Source organism: Cyprinodon tularosa, unplaced genomic scaffold (assembly GCF_016077235.1).
Source record: "Cyprinodon tularosa strain WSP-4 unplaced genomic scaffold, ASM1607723v1 ctg1124, whole genome shotgun sequence".
In the NCBI taxonomy this organism is placed as follows: Eukaryota; Metazoa; Chordata; class Actinopteri; order Cyprinodontiformes; family Cyprinodontidae; genus Cyprinodon; species Cyprinodon tularosa.
In genome coordinates this window covers 259,013-275,805 of record NW_024037921.1, presented here as the reverse complement: position 1 = coordinate 275,805, position 16,793 = coordinate 259,013, and the positions used below count along the sequence as shown (strand labels likewise).

At 42.3% G+C, this 16,793-nt stretch overlaps 1 protein-coding gene across 1 annotated transcript; it reads left to right on the top strand.

Moving 5' to 3' along the window:
* Nucleotides 1–777: 777 nt before the first annotated feature.
* Nucleotides 778–4,778, top strand: LOC119793907 (E3 SUMO-protein ligase ZBED1-like). The gene is made up of 3 exons (XM_038301201.1): nt 778–1,835; nt 2,888–3,507; nt 3,669–4,778. Exons 1-3 carry the CDS (start codon nt 989–991, stop codon nt 4,065–4,067), a joined length of 1,866 nt encoding a protein of 621 aa, XP_038157129.1. The 5' UTR covers nt 778–988; the 3' UTR covers nt 4,068–4,778.
* The last annotated feature ends 12,015 nt before the right edge of the window (nt 4,779–16,793 follow it).

Sequence of the window (16,793 nt, the reverse complement as noted above, 5' to 3'; positions counted from 1 at the left end):
GGGATAATTCGTCCATCTTCTTCTCCTCTGGGTGCTGGTTTCTTTTTTGTGGACCTAGCTTATCTCCAGTCAGCCAAACAGGCTAACCCACGTCAATCTAGATGGTCTCTGTTTTTCTCTCGGTTCAACCTCATAATCTCTTACAGACCGGGTTCCAAGAACATCAAACCCGATTCTCTCTCTCGTCTTTACTCCGCTGATCAACCCGAGATGCCTGAACCTGTTCTTCCTGCCTCCTGTACCGTTGGAGTGGTTTCCTGGGAGATCTCTGATCTCATAAACTCTGCCCTAGCTTCTGAACCTTACCCAGGTAACGGTCCTCCTAACAAAACCTATGTCCCTTCCTCAGTCAGATCCCGTTTGATCCAGTGGATGCACACAGCCAAGTTTACCGCTCATCCGGGGGTGAGTCGAACTATAGCCCTGATTTCTAGACGTTTCTGGTGGCCTACCTTGCACAAAGATGTCAAGGAATACGTACTGGCTTGTTCCATCTGTGGCAGAAACAAAACCTCACATCAACCGCCTTCTGGTCTGTTGCATCCCCTTCCTGTTCCTACTCGTCCCTGGTCTCACATCGCCATCGATTTTGTCACTGGTCTCCCAATCTCCAGAGGTATGTCCACTATCTTAACCATCGTCGACCGTTTCTCCAAGTCTTGTCATCTGATTCCTCTCAGGAAACTTCCCACGGCCTTCCAAACTGCACAGCTTCTGGTAGGGCTGAACGATCTATCGTTTTCGACCGAAAACCGCGATCTCAAGCAACGCGATTTTAGGAATGTCAAAGCTGCGGTTTTTCTTGGTGCATATTAGCCCAATAATTCCTCAATAATTCCAATGCATGCTCATGTAGAAAGGCTCTGTGTCGGCTATTACCAATCAGAAAAGGCTCTGTGTCGGCCAGAACCAATCAGAAAGCTGAAAGGCTGCGCGTGACCAGATGACGTTTTCAGTGTAGCTCGTAAGCTCGAGATTCAATTTCAAGATGGCTGAAGCGGGAGCAGACGCGGAGCCGACAAAATTAATACCAAAGAAAAACAGCACGTCGGTCATTTGGCAGTATTTTGGATTTGAGGCCACTGATGAGCACCAGAAACAGGTGATTTGCCAAACATGTCGTGGGAAAGTGGCTACATCGGCTGGCAATACCACCAATTTACATCGTCACTTGAGAGTCCACCACCTTAACTTGTATGAGGATTGTATGGCGAAAAAGAGCCTTGAAACATCAAGTAGCAGTGATACTTCAGCAAAACAGCCAACCATAACTTCATCCTTTGCCAGTTTGACGCCTTATGAAAGAACTAGCCGAAGACACAAGGAGATTACCACTGCCGTAACGAATTACATATCGAAGGATATGGTGTCTGTAAACACAGTAACCAAAGACGCTTTTAAAAGTTTGCTACGCACAATGGACAAGAGGTATGTTCTACCCTCCCGCACCTACTTTAACCGAGTCGCCATCCCACAGCTGTACGGAGAATGCAGGGCCAAAGTTCTAAATGAGCTGGAAAACATGGAGTTTTACGCGTCAACTACGGATCTGTGGTCAAGTAGAACGACCGAGCCATACATGAGTTTGACGGTGCATTTCGTGAATGCAAACTTTGAGTTGAGAAGCCGCTGCCTGCAGACAGCATACTTCCCCACTGACCATACGGGGGAGAACATTGCAACTGGGCTTAAAGAGTGCTTGGCAAACTGGGGCCTAAAAGAAGAGGCCCAGACCTGCATCACAACAGACAACGCCACGAACATGGTCAAAGCGATGGAGCTCAATCAGTGGACCAGACTGCAGTGCTTCGGGCACCGGCTGCATCTTGCAATTGGTAAGTGTGTGTGTGTGTGTGTGTGTGTCCAAATTTACTGTGTAAGAATTAGTGTTATCATAGTCTCTCAAACACAGTTAGGGCGGGGGAGGGGGACAAAGCGACCCTATGTTTGTTTTCACGCTTTTGTTAGCTGACCAACTGTTAGCGCAATGCTACCGTTTCTCCTCCTACCTATAAAAATAAACGCTTTCATGAGTAAACTTTGAAACCTCCCAATAAGCTACTGCTTGCTTCTGTTTAGCTACGGAATGCCAAGGAACAGAGAGATACAAATGCCGTTTCCCCTAAGCAGGAGGTCTTCAACAGGGTTGTGCGCGACCCCTAGGGGGTCTACGGAGGTACTGCATGGGGGTCGCGAAAGTTTTGGTTGATTAGACTTTTTTATATATTCCCCCCTGCAACTTTTTTCATTAATTGAGATGTCTTTAAATACACATTAACATGAATTAACACAGATAAATGGAGGCAGAAGATGTCTTTCAGTCATCAATGCTCACATTCAGTGACACAGCTCTTTCAAGACAATATTTCATTCACAGCACCTGTCCCATCAAGCAGGAATCAGAATCAGAAATACTTTAATAATCCCAGGGAGTAATTATTTTGTTAAATCACTCCATCTGTAATAGAGTGACTATAGGAGCAGTTTTATATAACACAATTTCATACAATATATATAATTATGGGGTCCCTGCTCCATCTCGCCATCAGTTTGGGTTCCTTGGCCAGGAAAATGTTGAAGACCCCTGCCCTAAGCTTATTTTTGACACACTTTAGTAAACAAAAAAATAATAAATAAAAAAAAAAAAAAAGCAAATGACGCCAATGGTATTTTGTAGCAGATATGAGGATGGCTGATGCCACTTTATTACAGATTGAAAGGTTTGTTGTGTTTTAGTGGATTGTCGAATAAACATATTGCTGCAAATTAATCACCAGTTACAAATTAATGTATGGCGAATTACTTAATGTGATAGCACCACCTGATGTCTGCTGTTAAAAAAAGTTATGAAGTAGGCTTATCTGACTGTATGTAATGTTTTTCCCAGAAAATGCAGTCAAAGATGACCAACGCATCAAACGGGCCACAGGACTGTGCAAGCAGCTGGTAGCAGTCTTCAGCCACAGCTGGAAGAAAAAGGCGGCGCTAAAACAGGCACAGGAAGACCTGAATCTTCCTCAGCAGTCAATGGTCACCGAATGTCCGACACGATGGGGCTCCCGGCAGAAAATGATTGAGAGGGTGTTGGGACAGAGCAAGGCACTGTGCCAAGTTCTGTCTGAAGACAGGAAGACGCGGCACCTGGTCCCGACTTGGCAAGACACTGATGTGCTTGAATCTGTAAACAATGCTCTCGGTCCTCTTCAGGAGTTCACAGACGCCCTCTCAGGTGAGGACTATGTGAGCGTATCCTACCTAAAGCCAGTGCTCCACCTGCTGAGAACAGCAACACTTGCTGTAACTGACCAAGACACAGATCTCACAAAGGAGATAAAGTCAAAAGCTCTCCACTACATTGAAGAGAAATACAGTGACCCAGCGACCCAGGAACTCCTGGACATTGCATCTTTCCTCGACCCAAGATTTAAGACCAACTACATTAGTGAGGAGAATGTCCAATTCATGAAAGACAGAGTGAAGATGGAAATGGAGCAGTTGGCACTAAAGGTAAGCTGTCCTTTTTCTTCACTCTTTCAAAATAAAACAAAAAGCTGTGTTTTTTCTATATATGTTTTTGAATTATACTGTAAGACCAAGGCAACATTTCAACATCAATGTCAGTAATCACAACTAATTGCAAAACATTATGCCTCTACTGTGTGTTGCAGGAGCAGAGGGCTTGTGTCAAAACCCATCCCATGCCACTCAGTACAGAAGAAGAACCACCATCCACCTCTACAAAGCGAAAGCGGTCACTGGGCAGCTTTTTCAAGGCGGTCCCTGCTTCCTCTACTATGCAGTTGGAGGATACCATTAAAGCAGAACTGGACAACTACCTCATAACTCCTAGCATTGATGGAGAGCAAGATCCACTGGCCTGGTGGAGAGTGCACAATGTCAACTTCCCCTGGCTTAGCAGGTTGGCTCGTAAGTACCTTTGCATACCAGCAACAAGTGCACCATCAGAGAGACTGTTCAGTGCCAGTGGTAATATTGTCACATGTCAGCGTGCAAGTCTGAAGCCAGCAAGGGTTGACATGTTGGTTTTCCTGGCCAAAAATCTCTAAAGAGATGTAGCGATGAAGGGGAACATTGTTTTTTCATCTTATCCTGAAATCCCTTACTTGCACTTACCGGGACATAACTTTGTTCATCTTTTTTACTTATCTTTTGTTTACTGACTATGTAAAATAATTTAACCATTCTGGCATCATTTGTTGTGAGGAAAATATAGGATAATTTAAACTTTAATACTATTATTGTACTGTTATTTTTTACTACCTTTTATGTTTCAATTCCTCTTGCCACTTTATTTGAAGAAGCACAGGTTTCTAAGTACAGGGGTTGTATTTCTGTAACTGCTCTGTTTATGTTCATAAGCTAGCTCCTTTGAGCCATTTTGCACTTCTTTTAAGGTAAGACTTCATTTTTGCTCAACTTTGTTGTTATATGTTATATTTTTTATGAAGCTTATGTTATTTTACAAAGTGCAATTGTTTTGATGCTGCTGAGCCATTAATATTTTTTTAATGAAAAGTGTAAAAGAAGCAAAAGTTTACTTAAGAGGGCTCCCGTCCCTTTGTAATTTTTATGTAGCCTACGTTATTTTACAAAAGTGCAATTATTTTGATGCTGATGAGCCATTGATGCTTGATATTTTTTGTTAATGAATGTAAAAGAAGCAAAAGTTTACAAAGGAGGGTTCTCATTTTATTTGACTTTTTTGGATAATATAATTTGTTTCTTAGGTGCTTGAATAAACAGTCTTGCATTTGAAATATGTTGCCACCAGTTTTCATTCTTGCATTATCTTAATTGAATTCATTGGTTATATAATTATTAAATATATATTAATTTGTACTGAAATTTGATAAAAAAATAAATCGTGGTTGAAATCGAAACCGCAATCTCTGCCAGAAAAATCGCAATTTCAATTTTTTCTTAAAATCGTTCAGCCCTAGCTTCTGGTGAAGCATGTATTCCGGCTCCATGGAATCCCTCAAGAGATACTCTCCGACCGTGGATCACAGTTCATCTCCCAAGTTTGGAAGGCCTTCTGCTCAGCTCTGAATTGTAAAACGTCACTTACCTCTGGTTACCATCCACAGTCCAACGGGCAGAAGGAAAGGATGAACCAACAGCTTGAATCCACTCTCTGCTGCCTGACCTCCAACAACCCCACTGACTGGAGCCAGCACCTTACTTGGATTGAATACGCCCACAATTCACTCAAGTAAGCTTCCACCGGTCTATCTCCATTCCAGGTTAGTCTCTGTTATCAGCCTCCTCTTTTCCCTGCAGATGAGAGAGAGATTTCGGTCCGTTCAGTCAACCACCACATCCGTCGCTGTCAGAAGATCTGGAAAGACACCATCGCCACCCTCAACCGGTCATCTGTGTCCACGAAAAGCTTTGCGGACTCCAAGAGACGCCCAGCCCCCGAGTACGTCATTGGCCAAGAGGTATGGCTCTCCACACGAGACATCCCCCTCAAGGGAATGTCTCGAAAACTGTCTCCTCGATTCATTGGTCCCTACAAGGTTGCTCAGATAATAAACCCCTCTGCCGTACGTCTTCACCTTCCTCCGAGTCTCCGGATCCATCCCACGTTCCATGTCTCCCAGATAAAGCCGGTTGTTTCTAGCCCCCTGTGCCCTCCATACGACTCCCCTCCACCCGCCCTGGATATCGATGGACATCCTGCCTTCACCGTCCGCCGGATCGTGGACTCCCGTCGGCGAGGTCGCGGCTGGCAGTACCTCGTCGATTGGGAGGGCTACGGTCCGGAGGATCGCACATGGGTGCCTGGCTCTTATATCCTCGACCCCTCACTGATCGAGGAATATGAGAGCTCCCTCCCGTCAACGTCTTCTGGACCGCCAGAGGCGGTCGTTGAGAGGGGGGTGGTGTTGGGATCTGGAGCTGTACCACCTTCCTCCAGCAGAGTGCGCTGTGGGTCCTCCAGAACTGGAGTCTTCCAACACACCTGAGGCGCATCTCCTCATCAGAGACCAGCCTATATAACCTGCTTCCAGACCTTGCTTCGACGCCGCAGTGTTGACCTAGTTTGGTTAGCGACCTGAGCCTTGAACCAGAGAATGTTTGCTATCTCATTGATGAGATTTGATTCTAATTCTCCCTTGTTTTGTGCCTTACAGGAAACCAGTCTCTACCTGAGGTTCTGGATGAGCTTAACCTGCCGTGATTGCCCTCGTGAGCCAAACCTGAAGATTCCTCTGTGGATTCCCCTGCAGCTCTTGGCTAAGAGCTGGAAACTCAGACTAAGGTCTGCCCTCAAAGTCAGAAGCAAGACGCTGAAGCAACTCTTGACTCTGCTGAACTAACAGTCTCTGGACCCATCAAGTGCCCTCTCTCTCAAAGAGAAAACCGGACCACTTCAAGGTATTCATCAGAATATTCAAAGACTCATAACTCATCTGTTCGTTTGCTAATCAAACTATCATCTCTGCAGACTCCAGTGAACCAGCCCCTGACCAGTTCCCGTGCCAGTACATTATCCTTGTGTTTATTCTTTAATAAACTCTGTTAAACTTTTATCCCGCCTCCGTGTGTGTTCTGCATTTTGGGCTAGCTCTGATACCCATCATGACAGATATAAGGGAAATCCTTTTTAAAGTAATTAAGGAATGTCTGGAGAATGGTGAACTGACAGTAAGCATGAAGCAGGGGCTAATAACCTTAATTCCTTAGTCTGGAAAAGATCAAAGGTTGTTGGACCACTTGAGACCAATAACACTACTTAACGTTGATTATAAAATATTCTCAGGAGCCATCGCTGCTAGACTTAAAAAAGGCCTGTCTGCAGTTATTAGTGAATCACAATCAGGTTTTTGGAAGGGACGGTTCATTCACAATAATATTAGATTAGTATTAGACTTAATAGAGTATATAGATATGATACAAAAAAAGGGTTTTATTCTTTTTTTTAGATTTTTATAAAGCATTTGATTCCTTGAAACACACATTTTTGCTAAAAACTCTACATCATTTTGGATTTGGTGATAAATTTATTAAAGCAATTGCAATCTTATATAAAGGAATAAATAGTCAGTGTTGTGCCTGAACGCGTTCATTGAACGAAAGTTCATGAACTCGTTCATATTTTGGGCGAACGTGAACTGAACGTACTGCATTATTGCCTGATGAACGTTATTGTGAACTCGTTCATTCTGGTGTCTGTGAACGGCACGCTCTCTCAGTTCAGCTCCGTTCAATAGGTTGCCAGATTTCTATAAAGCCCTCCAGGCGAAACCCCGGCTAAATCACACCGTAAACAGGCCTTAATATGTAGCAGGAAAAACACCCAATCTGGCAACAGCAGCTACCAGCGTCGTAGCCTACAGCCGCGTGCGTCATCAAAACAAAATGCAGCGTGAAAGCCACAGGAGCATGGAGGCGACTTAAAACAGGTTTATGACCAGGTGGTCGGTGAGGATGATGGCAACAAGTTTGCCCGCCGGCTTTCAGTAAAAAAATCCGCACTTCAGTAACCTTAAATCCCTACCTCAGCCTGGTCCCTCAGTTTGTGTTAGTAAAATCTTCTTGAGCGGAGGTCTTCAACAGGGGATCCGTGACCCCTAGGGGGTCTACGGAGGTACTGCATGAGGGTCTGCATGGTTAGTTGATATTTTTATATTCCCCCCCTGCATTTTTTCCCCCCACTAATTGAAATGTCTTTAAATACTCATTAACATGAAATCAACACACTGTAGTAAACAGATAAATAGAGGCAGAAGATGTCTTTCAGTCATCAATGCTCACATTCAGCGACACACAGGAGCTCTTTCAAGCTGGGCACCGTTTCCTTCACAACACCTGTCCCATCAACCAGGAATCAGAATCAGAAAAACTTTAATAATCCCAGGGAGAAATTAATTTCTTTACATTACTCCATCTGTAATAGAGTGACTATAGGACACAATTTCATACAATATATATAAATAGGGGGTCCCCGCTCCATCTCGCCATCAGTTTGGGGGTCCTTGGTCTGGAAAAGAAGACCCCTGTTCTTGAGGGTTTTACTATCCATGTAACTTGTTTGTTAAACCTGCCTGGTATAATTTTCCAGGATTCCTTTTTAGTATGTATTGAAATGGAATTTCAATTGGAAAAAATTATAAAAAAAAAAAAAAAAACATTTGCACCTTAAAGACTACTTTCCTATTTTTCTTTTAATAATTACTCATAAAAAAGACCATTCAAGCAGCACATTTTTCCTGATGTTGTTGAGAAAATACTGTAGGGGTGAAAGCTGCAGCTGCTACTAGTGTGAAGTGAATGGACAGCAACAAAGCATTAAAGCAACAATGGGGAAATGCTGTCCCCTCAATGCTAATGTAAACCCTGGTTGGATAAGGATTCAAAACTGGATATGAAGATGAAATCTGACACACAGTTTCAGTGTTACAACTGATAAAATAATTGCTGTCTGTGGTTCTACAGTAGGCTATGGTGTAATTGAGCAATATATGAAAAAAAAATGAAAAAAAAAGAACTATGAACTAGTTCGTTTTTTGGAATTGTGAACTATGAACTGAACTAGTTCATTTTAAAATGTGTGAACTGAACTTTGAACTAGTTCACGTAGAAAGAGAACTTTCCCAACACTGTAAATAGTTCAGTTACTTATGGGAGAGGCACTTGTCGTAGGTTTGAGATTTAAAGAGGTATACGACAAGGATGTGGATGCTTCCCCTTATTGTTTATTCTGGTTGCAGAAATTCTTTCTATCCGTATTCAGAACAGTGATATCCAAGGTATTTCAGTGTTGAATAAACAAATTAAAATCAGTCAATTAGCTGACGATACCACTCTGTTTTTAAAAAATAATGGACAAATTCCATTAGCTCTAGATTTAATAAATCAGTTCTCTGTTTCAGGTTTAAACTTAAATTTAGATAAATGTGAAATATTGCCACTACACAACCCAACAATGCAATCCCTACATAATATTACCATTAAATCAGAGGTAAAATATTTAGGTATAGTTTTTAAATTTGATAATTTGAACTTTGTGAAGAAATTGGATGATTGCAAATCGATTTTAAACAGTTGGTTAAGGAGAGAAATTTGTTTATTTGGTAGAGTGTTATTGTCCAAAATGGAGGGTCTATCTAGAATAATTTACCCGGCCTCTTCTCTGCCGGTATCAAGGGAGTTAATCAAGAGAACTAATGATATTCTTCTGAAATTCATTTGGAGGAAAAGATGCCATTACATCAGAAAAGACGATGCTGTTAAATCATTGGTTGAAGGAGGACTAAATGATATTGATTTTGATGTAATGAACGGGGTCCTTAAATTAAAATGGCTGAAAGGTTTTCTCAAAAATAAAGATTCTTTTCGGTTTACCATCCCCAATTTTATTTGTGGAAAAATGGGAGGAATTGATTCCCTTTTACGGTGTGACTTTAGTTGTAATTCATTGCAAATCAAACTCTCCGCTTTTTATCAGCAAGTACTCTTGTATTGGAAATTGATTTACAAACATAACTTTACTCCACACAACATTCCTATTTGGAACAACAGCTATTATTTGGTCACATAGGCGGATCTACTGGGGTGGCATAGGGTGGCAAATGCCACCCTAAATGACAGCCTTGCCACCCCTGCTGCCACCCCAGTTGGCGGTAGGGGTGGCAGGGCTTATAAATTATGGATCATTTGAGAATTACGACCGCTAATTTCTAATGTCGGACTGCAGTGAATGCAGCACGAGATGACGCGAGAGCGACTGAGACTGATTGTTTTGAAAACCGACTGGGGCAAAGCGAGGGAGCCAGGGGTCACGGGGAGAGGAGACACGGGATGAAACAGGTAAAAACTGATTAACTATCTATCGAGAAATTAAATAATAATGAAAGCACAATGTTGCTAGCATAGCTGCAATGCTGATTTACAAATGATAAAAATCAGGTCTATCTATGATGTTAGTTAGGCCTGACGTCTCAGGCTCATAAAGACATATTTGCGGTCACCTATGACAGAAAAGAGACGATCAAGTTTGGTTGAACTCAAATAAAAACGCACAAAGGCATTGGATCTAAATACATTTGTGAAGCGTTTTGCTGAGCAACATGGAAATCGCTGCATTCAGCTGTTATAGTCATGTTAACTTTATGTTATGCTCTCTGGTGAGCCTTTACAGAGCTGCTACATTTTGTTTTGGCACCTGAGAAAATCTGATATTTCCTTTAATAAAACCAAAAGTGTTAAAAGTTAAAAATGTGATACTGGTGTAAGTCCTGCTTAATATGAAGCAGTGTTGTTGTTTCTTTTTTGGATATATAGTATGAAACTATCCAGAAATGACCCGTATGAACCTACTCACAAGCAAAATGTATTTTTTATGTTGCTTCTTTTCAGATTTGTGGAGATTTTGATGTAACATACAGAACCCGCCTTTTTGTTGATTTGTTGATACAGCAGTATGGAGGACCAACTCTGCCATGTTTAAAAATAAATACAGAAATAAATAAATGCTCAATAAATAAATAAGCATACAATTAATTGCCACCAAAAATACAAACAGCAAATAAATGTAAGTAGAAATTAAATTATACAGCTAGTCATAAAGGTATATAACTCTTTTTATTTCTTTGCCTTTTTAATATTTACCCTATTTATTTTTTTGTCATTTATTATCTTCAACTTCATTTTTTAATTACTTATATTTTTAAGTATTTATTTATGTGCATGTTATAATATTTTTGTCTGTTTTATTCTTCCTTTGTATTTTTTTACCCTAGTTATTTCTTCGCCGCTATTTCTTTCTGCCTGCCCTCTTTACATTTCTGCCTGCCCTTATAATATAATTTCTAATTACATTTATTTGTTGATTGTATTTTTGGTGGCAATTAGTTGTATGCTTATTTATTTATTGAGCATTTATTTATTTATGTATTTATTTTTAAATATGGCAGAGTTGGTCCTCCATATACAGCTCTATCTACAGCATATTTACATGCATGAAATGTCCGTTTCATGTTGCCGTAACTTCTGTATGTCAAGTTACTGAGGAGCAAATGGGGTAAATCTGTGTTCAGAGTAAACATTACATAGATGTCCAGTACCTTGTTCGGGTGCCTTGACCCATTTATTTCTACTGTGTAGTTCTGCTCACTTTAGTACAGCTCAGTCCATAGATCTCTGATGGGGAACTTTTTCTGTCTATAGTTTCTTCTTGTGCAAATGCTGCAAAGCTGCCTCTCTGACAGTCAATCTCACACATCTGCACCTCAGCACCTGTGTCTCACCTTAATACCTTTCCTGTGATAATGCCCCTCTAGAAGTAGTGTTATCATTCTTCTATCTCCTATTAAGTAAGATCACATTGTACGATGTATTATTAATATGAACTGTTTCACATGAAACACTAGTACTATACATACTATTCTCACCAAACTGTGATAACTGTGATTAAATTCAGTGTAAACAAATGCCATATGTTGCCACCCCTAAAAAATTCCTGTCCCCCTCTTGCCACCCCATAAATATTTTTCTAGATCCGCCCCTGTTTGGTCAACAGAAAGTTGGTATTCGAAAGGGAGTGGTATGCTAAAGGCATCTGGTCTGTTAGTCACTTAATGGATTCAGAGGGAAAATTTTTAGATTTTGGTCGTTTTTGTGCCCAGTTCAACCTAAATTGTTCCAAAAAACTGTATAACAAACTGTTAAAATCTATACCTTGTTCTTTTAGATCTCTAGTTAAAAATATTTTGTTATACTGGGACATTTCCCCTATGCTGAGATCACTGCAGATCGAAGGTATTGTAGAAGACTGTGTGCGTTTAGATGCACTAATTCCAGATATCTCATCAGTTGAATCTTCCTCGGTCAGAAGGAATATGTCAACTCCATCAGTGCAGCTCAAAAGGTTTATTAATGGAATAGAAGCAGGTACATTGGAGATGATGGTACAGACGATGAGGTTTATATTTGGTTTTCTTAGGGATATGTATATGGATGTGTGGTTATCTGAAACAGAATAAACAATAAATATGCATATTTATAGCTATGCAGGCAAAACAGGGGCATATAGATGAAGGATGAAATTGGCTTGTAATACCAAACAAATCCACTGGATGTCGCCATCACATCACACATGCATTATTGATCAAACGTAATAAGCATTTAACTGACAAAACTAGGGCTGCAACTAACGATTATTTTAAAAATCGATGAATCGGACGATTATTTTTTCGATTAATCGATGAATCGGACAAAAAATATTTTTTATATTAACCTCTTTACTCCAAAATAAACATTTTAGACAGAACAAACAGGCACACAAGTACAGGTTGCCCATTAACTGTACTGGTGCAATATGAAAAATAAATGTTTGTGTTAAAACTACGCAAACTTACATGAGAAATGTAGCTGTACATCCACAAAATATAGGGTACTTTGTTTCATAAAGCGCAAAAAAAGACATTTTTGTTTTTAAAAGCCCCTAAGGGGTTCAAACTAGAGACTGACACGGGAGGGGATTTTCACTCCTGTCCCGTCCCACTCCCACAGAAAAAAATGGTGTCCCGTTCCGATCCCGGGCCAGAGTAGAAATCTAAATCCTGTCCCGTCCCACTCCTGGTGAAATTACTCCCACTCCCATCCCGCTCCCATTCAGAATGACTCCCGCTCCTGCACCACTCCCATTCTTGTTGTTTTTGAGCGTGGGTGAAAAACTCAGAGCGGAAGTTACTATTGGTTTGCTCCCGCTCCCGTCTGCTCCCGTTAATGTTTAATCCTGTACCGTCCCAATCCCGTGATCGTTACTAATACTGACTCCCATCCCACGGGAATCCCACGGGAATCCCGTGACCCGTGGGATTCCCGAAAAAATGTCAGTCTCTAGTTCAAACAATAGGCCCCCCATTTCAACAGATGAGTTTTTTTAGACTAGAAGAGTTCTGCCTTTTAAGACAGGAAAGTATAGCAGTTAAAGTTGCTACTTGAGAAAATACTGAACCATAGAGATAAAAATAGCCCTGTGATTCAAATTATAAATTGTATTTGGAATAAAAATGAGAGAACTAGGGGTGCTAAAAAACACATCCTCCAAAGACTCCAATTTACATGGGAATGTGGCAGATAATTAATTGACATATTACTGATCTTGCTGGTTTTTATTCTGCTTTACTTCCATAAATTGCAGGATCTTCTTTACTTTATCTTTGCCAGAAGATTTAAACTTTAAAAGCCTTGCCCTCATAATTTGCAAGTTAATTTATTTATAAAGTAAATGTAAACGCTGCTTAAGCTAATTCAAATGACATTAAAAGTAAAATAAGTAGCCAACCTTATCCCTGTCTGTAACCTACTAACACGGTAAGGAAAGCATCAGATGAGCTGCCTGAGAAACTAACGTTACGTTTCCCCACTTTAAAACGAAACAAACATGGTGGTTCCGTGCCATGTTAATTTCTTTTGAAAAAAGTTGCATGTTATCACTTTTTTCGCTTTACAAAGCGCAGGCTATTTTAATTATTGTGATCAATCTGCGCCGTCAATCCCGGTGCATGCGCGCTTCATTTGCAGTCTGGAAGCTGAGGCTCTCACTGCAGCGCTGAGAGGGACTCCTGCGGGAAAACGCGGTTGGGGTGGGGGAGGCGCCCCACGGCAGAGTAGGAACGATACATGCTTTCACGTAAGAGTCTCCAAAAGCTGCCAGTGACACCGAAAAAAGTCGCCAGATTTGTCACTAGTCGCTTTTTTGAAAAATAGTCGCTGGAGGGGTCTGAAAAGTCGCTGAGTTGGCAACACTGCACCTGCGGCGCTGGCTCGCTCTGCCATATTTTTTTTTCTTCCTCTTTCAGTCAAGAGGCAGTGATGACGGCGCGGCGGATGACGCAATAATCGCGCGACACAACTAATCGATGATGAAATTCGTTGCCAACGCTTTTAAAAGTCGATTTTTATTGATTTTATCGATTCGTTGTTGCAGCCCTAGACAAAACCGTCAGAAAATATGAAATAAACGGCAATGCCCTCATTTACTAATAAAGTAGAAATATATTTCGCAAAGTGTAACAAAGAACTTGAGTTATAAGTATATTCTTGCATTGTCAGTAACCAAAGAAACTAAAGGACAATTTAACCTCCTGGGTTAATAACTGACAGAAAAAACACAATATCTGACTTAAAATGTATACTTACATCGTAAAGAACGCACACAGGTTTCATACACACTGGATTGAAGTAGGATTAATGGTGGATGCTATTTTGTGCCACCGAACCACCCAGAAGCATGGAAGACACAACTTATTCTGCTACGTGAAATTAGAACTACAAAATGAACAGATGCATCATGGGTAATGTGGTACTAAAGAAACGGACGGACTTTTAACAGCCACCCCTGTATTTGCAACAAATACACGCATGCAAAGTCCACTAGTTTGAAGGAGGATTCAAATCTTCAGGTACCTGAGGAAGCTCTACCAGTTTGGTTACCGGGCGGATGTAGATACTGTCCTTAACCTTCACCTCAGCAGCTCGAACAACGCCATCCTTCCCAGGGAAAACCTTCGTGATGATCCCAACAGGCCACAGTCCTCTGGGAAGATTGGAATCAACGATCATCACGATTTGTCCCACAGCAGTATTTTCAGTCGATTTCCTCCATTTCTGTCGTAGCTGAAGTCCTGGGAGGTAGTTCTGGATAAAGCGTTTCCAAAAATGATCACTGACGATCTGACTGTGTTGCCATCTTCTCTTGGACAGGGCATCATGAGAACCATATACTGCCTGCGGTAGTCCTGCATCACGCTGCCCCATTAACAGAAGATTTGGTGTGATGTGGTCTGGATCAGCCACGTCAGAGGAGGCATAACCGAGAGGTTTAGAGTTAAGGATGCCTTCAACCTCTATGAGAGCTGTTAGAAGCACTTCCTCCGCAACAACTTGGTCTTTCAGGACAACTTGTAAAGCTGATTTGACTGACCTGATTTCCCTTTCCCAGGCTCCCCCAAAGTGTGGAGCATGCGGCGGATTGAAGTTGAATTTGATGGTCTGTTTGGCTAACTGTTGCCGCAACACTGGGGCCATGTTTCCAAAGGCACTCTGCAGTTCTTTGTGTCCTCCCCTGAAATTGGTGCCTCTGTCAGACCACAGCTCGTACGGCTTCCCCCGGCGAGCAACAAACCTACGTAAAGACATCAGGAAAGAGTCGGTGTCGAGGCTAGGGAGGAGATCCAAGTGAACACATCGAGTAGTCAGACATTTGTAGATGATCCCCCAACGTTTCTCTCTTCGACGTCCAATCTTAACTAGGTAGGGTCCAAAACAATCTACTCCTGTAGACCAGAATGGGGGTTTGTAGATTCTCAGGTGAGCTGAGGGAAGGTCAGCCATCTTTGGTGTGGAAGGTGAGGCGCGCCATCTCCTACAGTCCACACACTGGTACTGGTGTTTCTTAATGGCCTGTCGACCTTTAAGGATCCAATATGTGCGGCGTATTTCAGCATAGAGTCTCTCTGGACCTGGGTGAAATAGCTGAGCGCCGTAGTGCTTTATGATGAGTCGAGTCAGAGGATGATCAGGAGCTAATACAACTGGATGGATGCTGTCAAAATCTACATCCATCGCTTGGCGTAGGCGGCCTCCAACTCTGATCAGTCCACTGATGCTGTCATATTCAGGGGAGAGAGCATTAAGACGACTGGTTGGGTGCACAGAGTCACCGGCTTGGAGGGCTCTGACCTCTTCTGGGAAGCTGTCCTCCTGTGCAGAGCGAAGCAGCTTGTTCTCCGCCTCCAGACGCTCCGCAGCAGTGAAGGAGGTGGCAGCAGCCCCATGCAGAGATTGATGAGTGGCCAGAAGCAGGTCCTCTAATGATTTGCTCTGTGCGGGATCTGGTAAATTTCGAGATATAGATGTAAAGCTACAAAAAGCAGTCTTTCTGAGTTCTTCACTGCCACAATGTAAAAACTCTGTTGGGGGTTTCGGCCAGGTGTCAGGACTCTTTGTGAGAAAGTATGGGCCCTGTGACCAGTGGCTGGAGATGGTGAGCTCTGACAGCAGTTTCCCTCTTGTGATGTCATCAGCCGGATTTTCATCAGAGTTCACATACCCCCATTGCTCTGGGGAGGTCAACTCCTGTATTTCACAAATCCGAGTCCCAACAAAAACTTTGTACCTGCAGGAACTGGACTGGATCCACTGCAGCACTGTAGTAGAATCTGTCCATAGATATATGGAGTGGAGTGGTAGTGAAAGCTCAGTTTGGAGCATTTAGCTAGTTGGGCTCCGGTCAACGCAGCACACAGCTCCAGTCTGGGAATCGACACCTGCTTGCGGGGTGCAACTCTTGAGCGTGCCATGATGAAGGAGGTTGAGATGTGTGCCTGTTGCTCTGTGGTTCTCAGATAGGCAACGGCTCCATAGGATCTCTCGGAGGCATCACAGAAGATGTGAACCTCGTTTGTAGTACCCGTGACGCTGTGAGGGCTATAACAGCGAGGGATGGCGATATGCTGGAGATGAGACAGTTCTTCCTCCCATTCAATCCACGACTGAAGCAGATTTCCTTCTATGGGCTCATCCCATCCTCTCTCTGTACTCCACAGGGCCTGCACAATGAGCTTTGCTCTTGTGGTGTAAGGACAGATATAACCCAGAGGGTCATACTGACTGGCTAGCACCTTATAAATATTGTGCAGTGTGACAGTTGTATAGGACACTGGGCGATGCTTGTATCCCAGGACATCAGTTGGGCAGTGCTAGCTGAGACCCAATGTTGACTCCTGGGGATCAAGGCTACTGAAATTTAACCACAG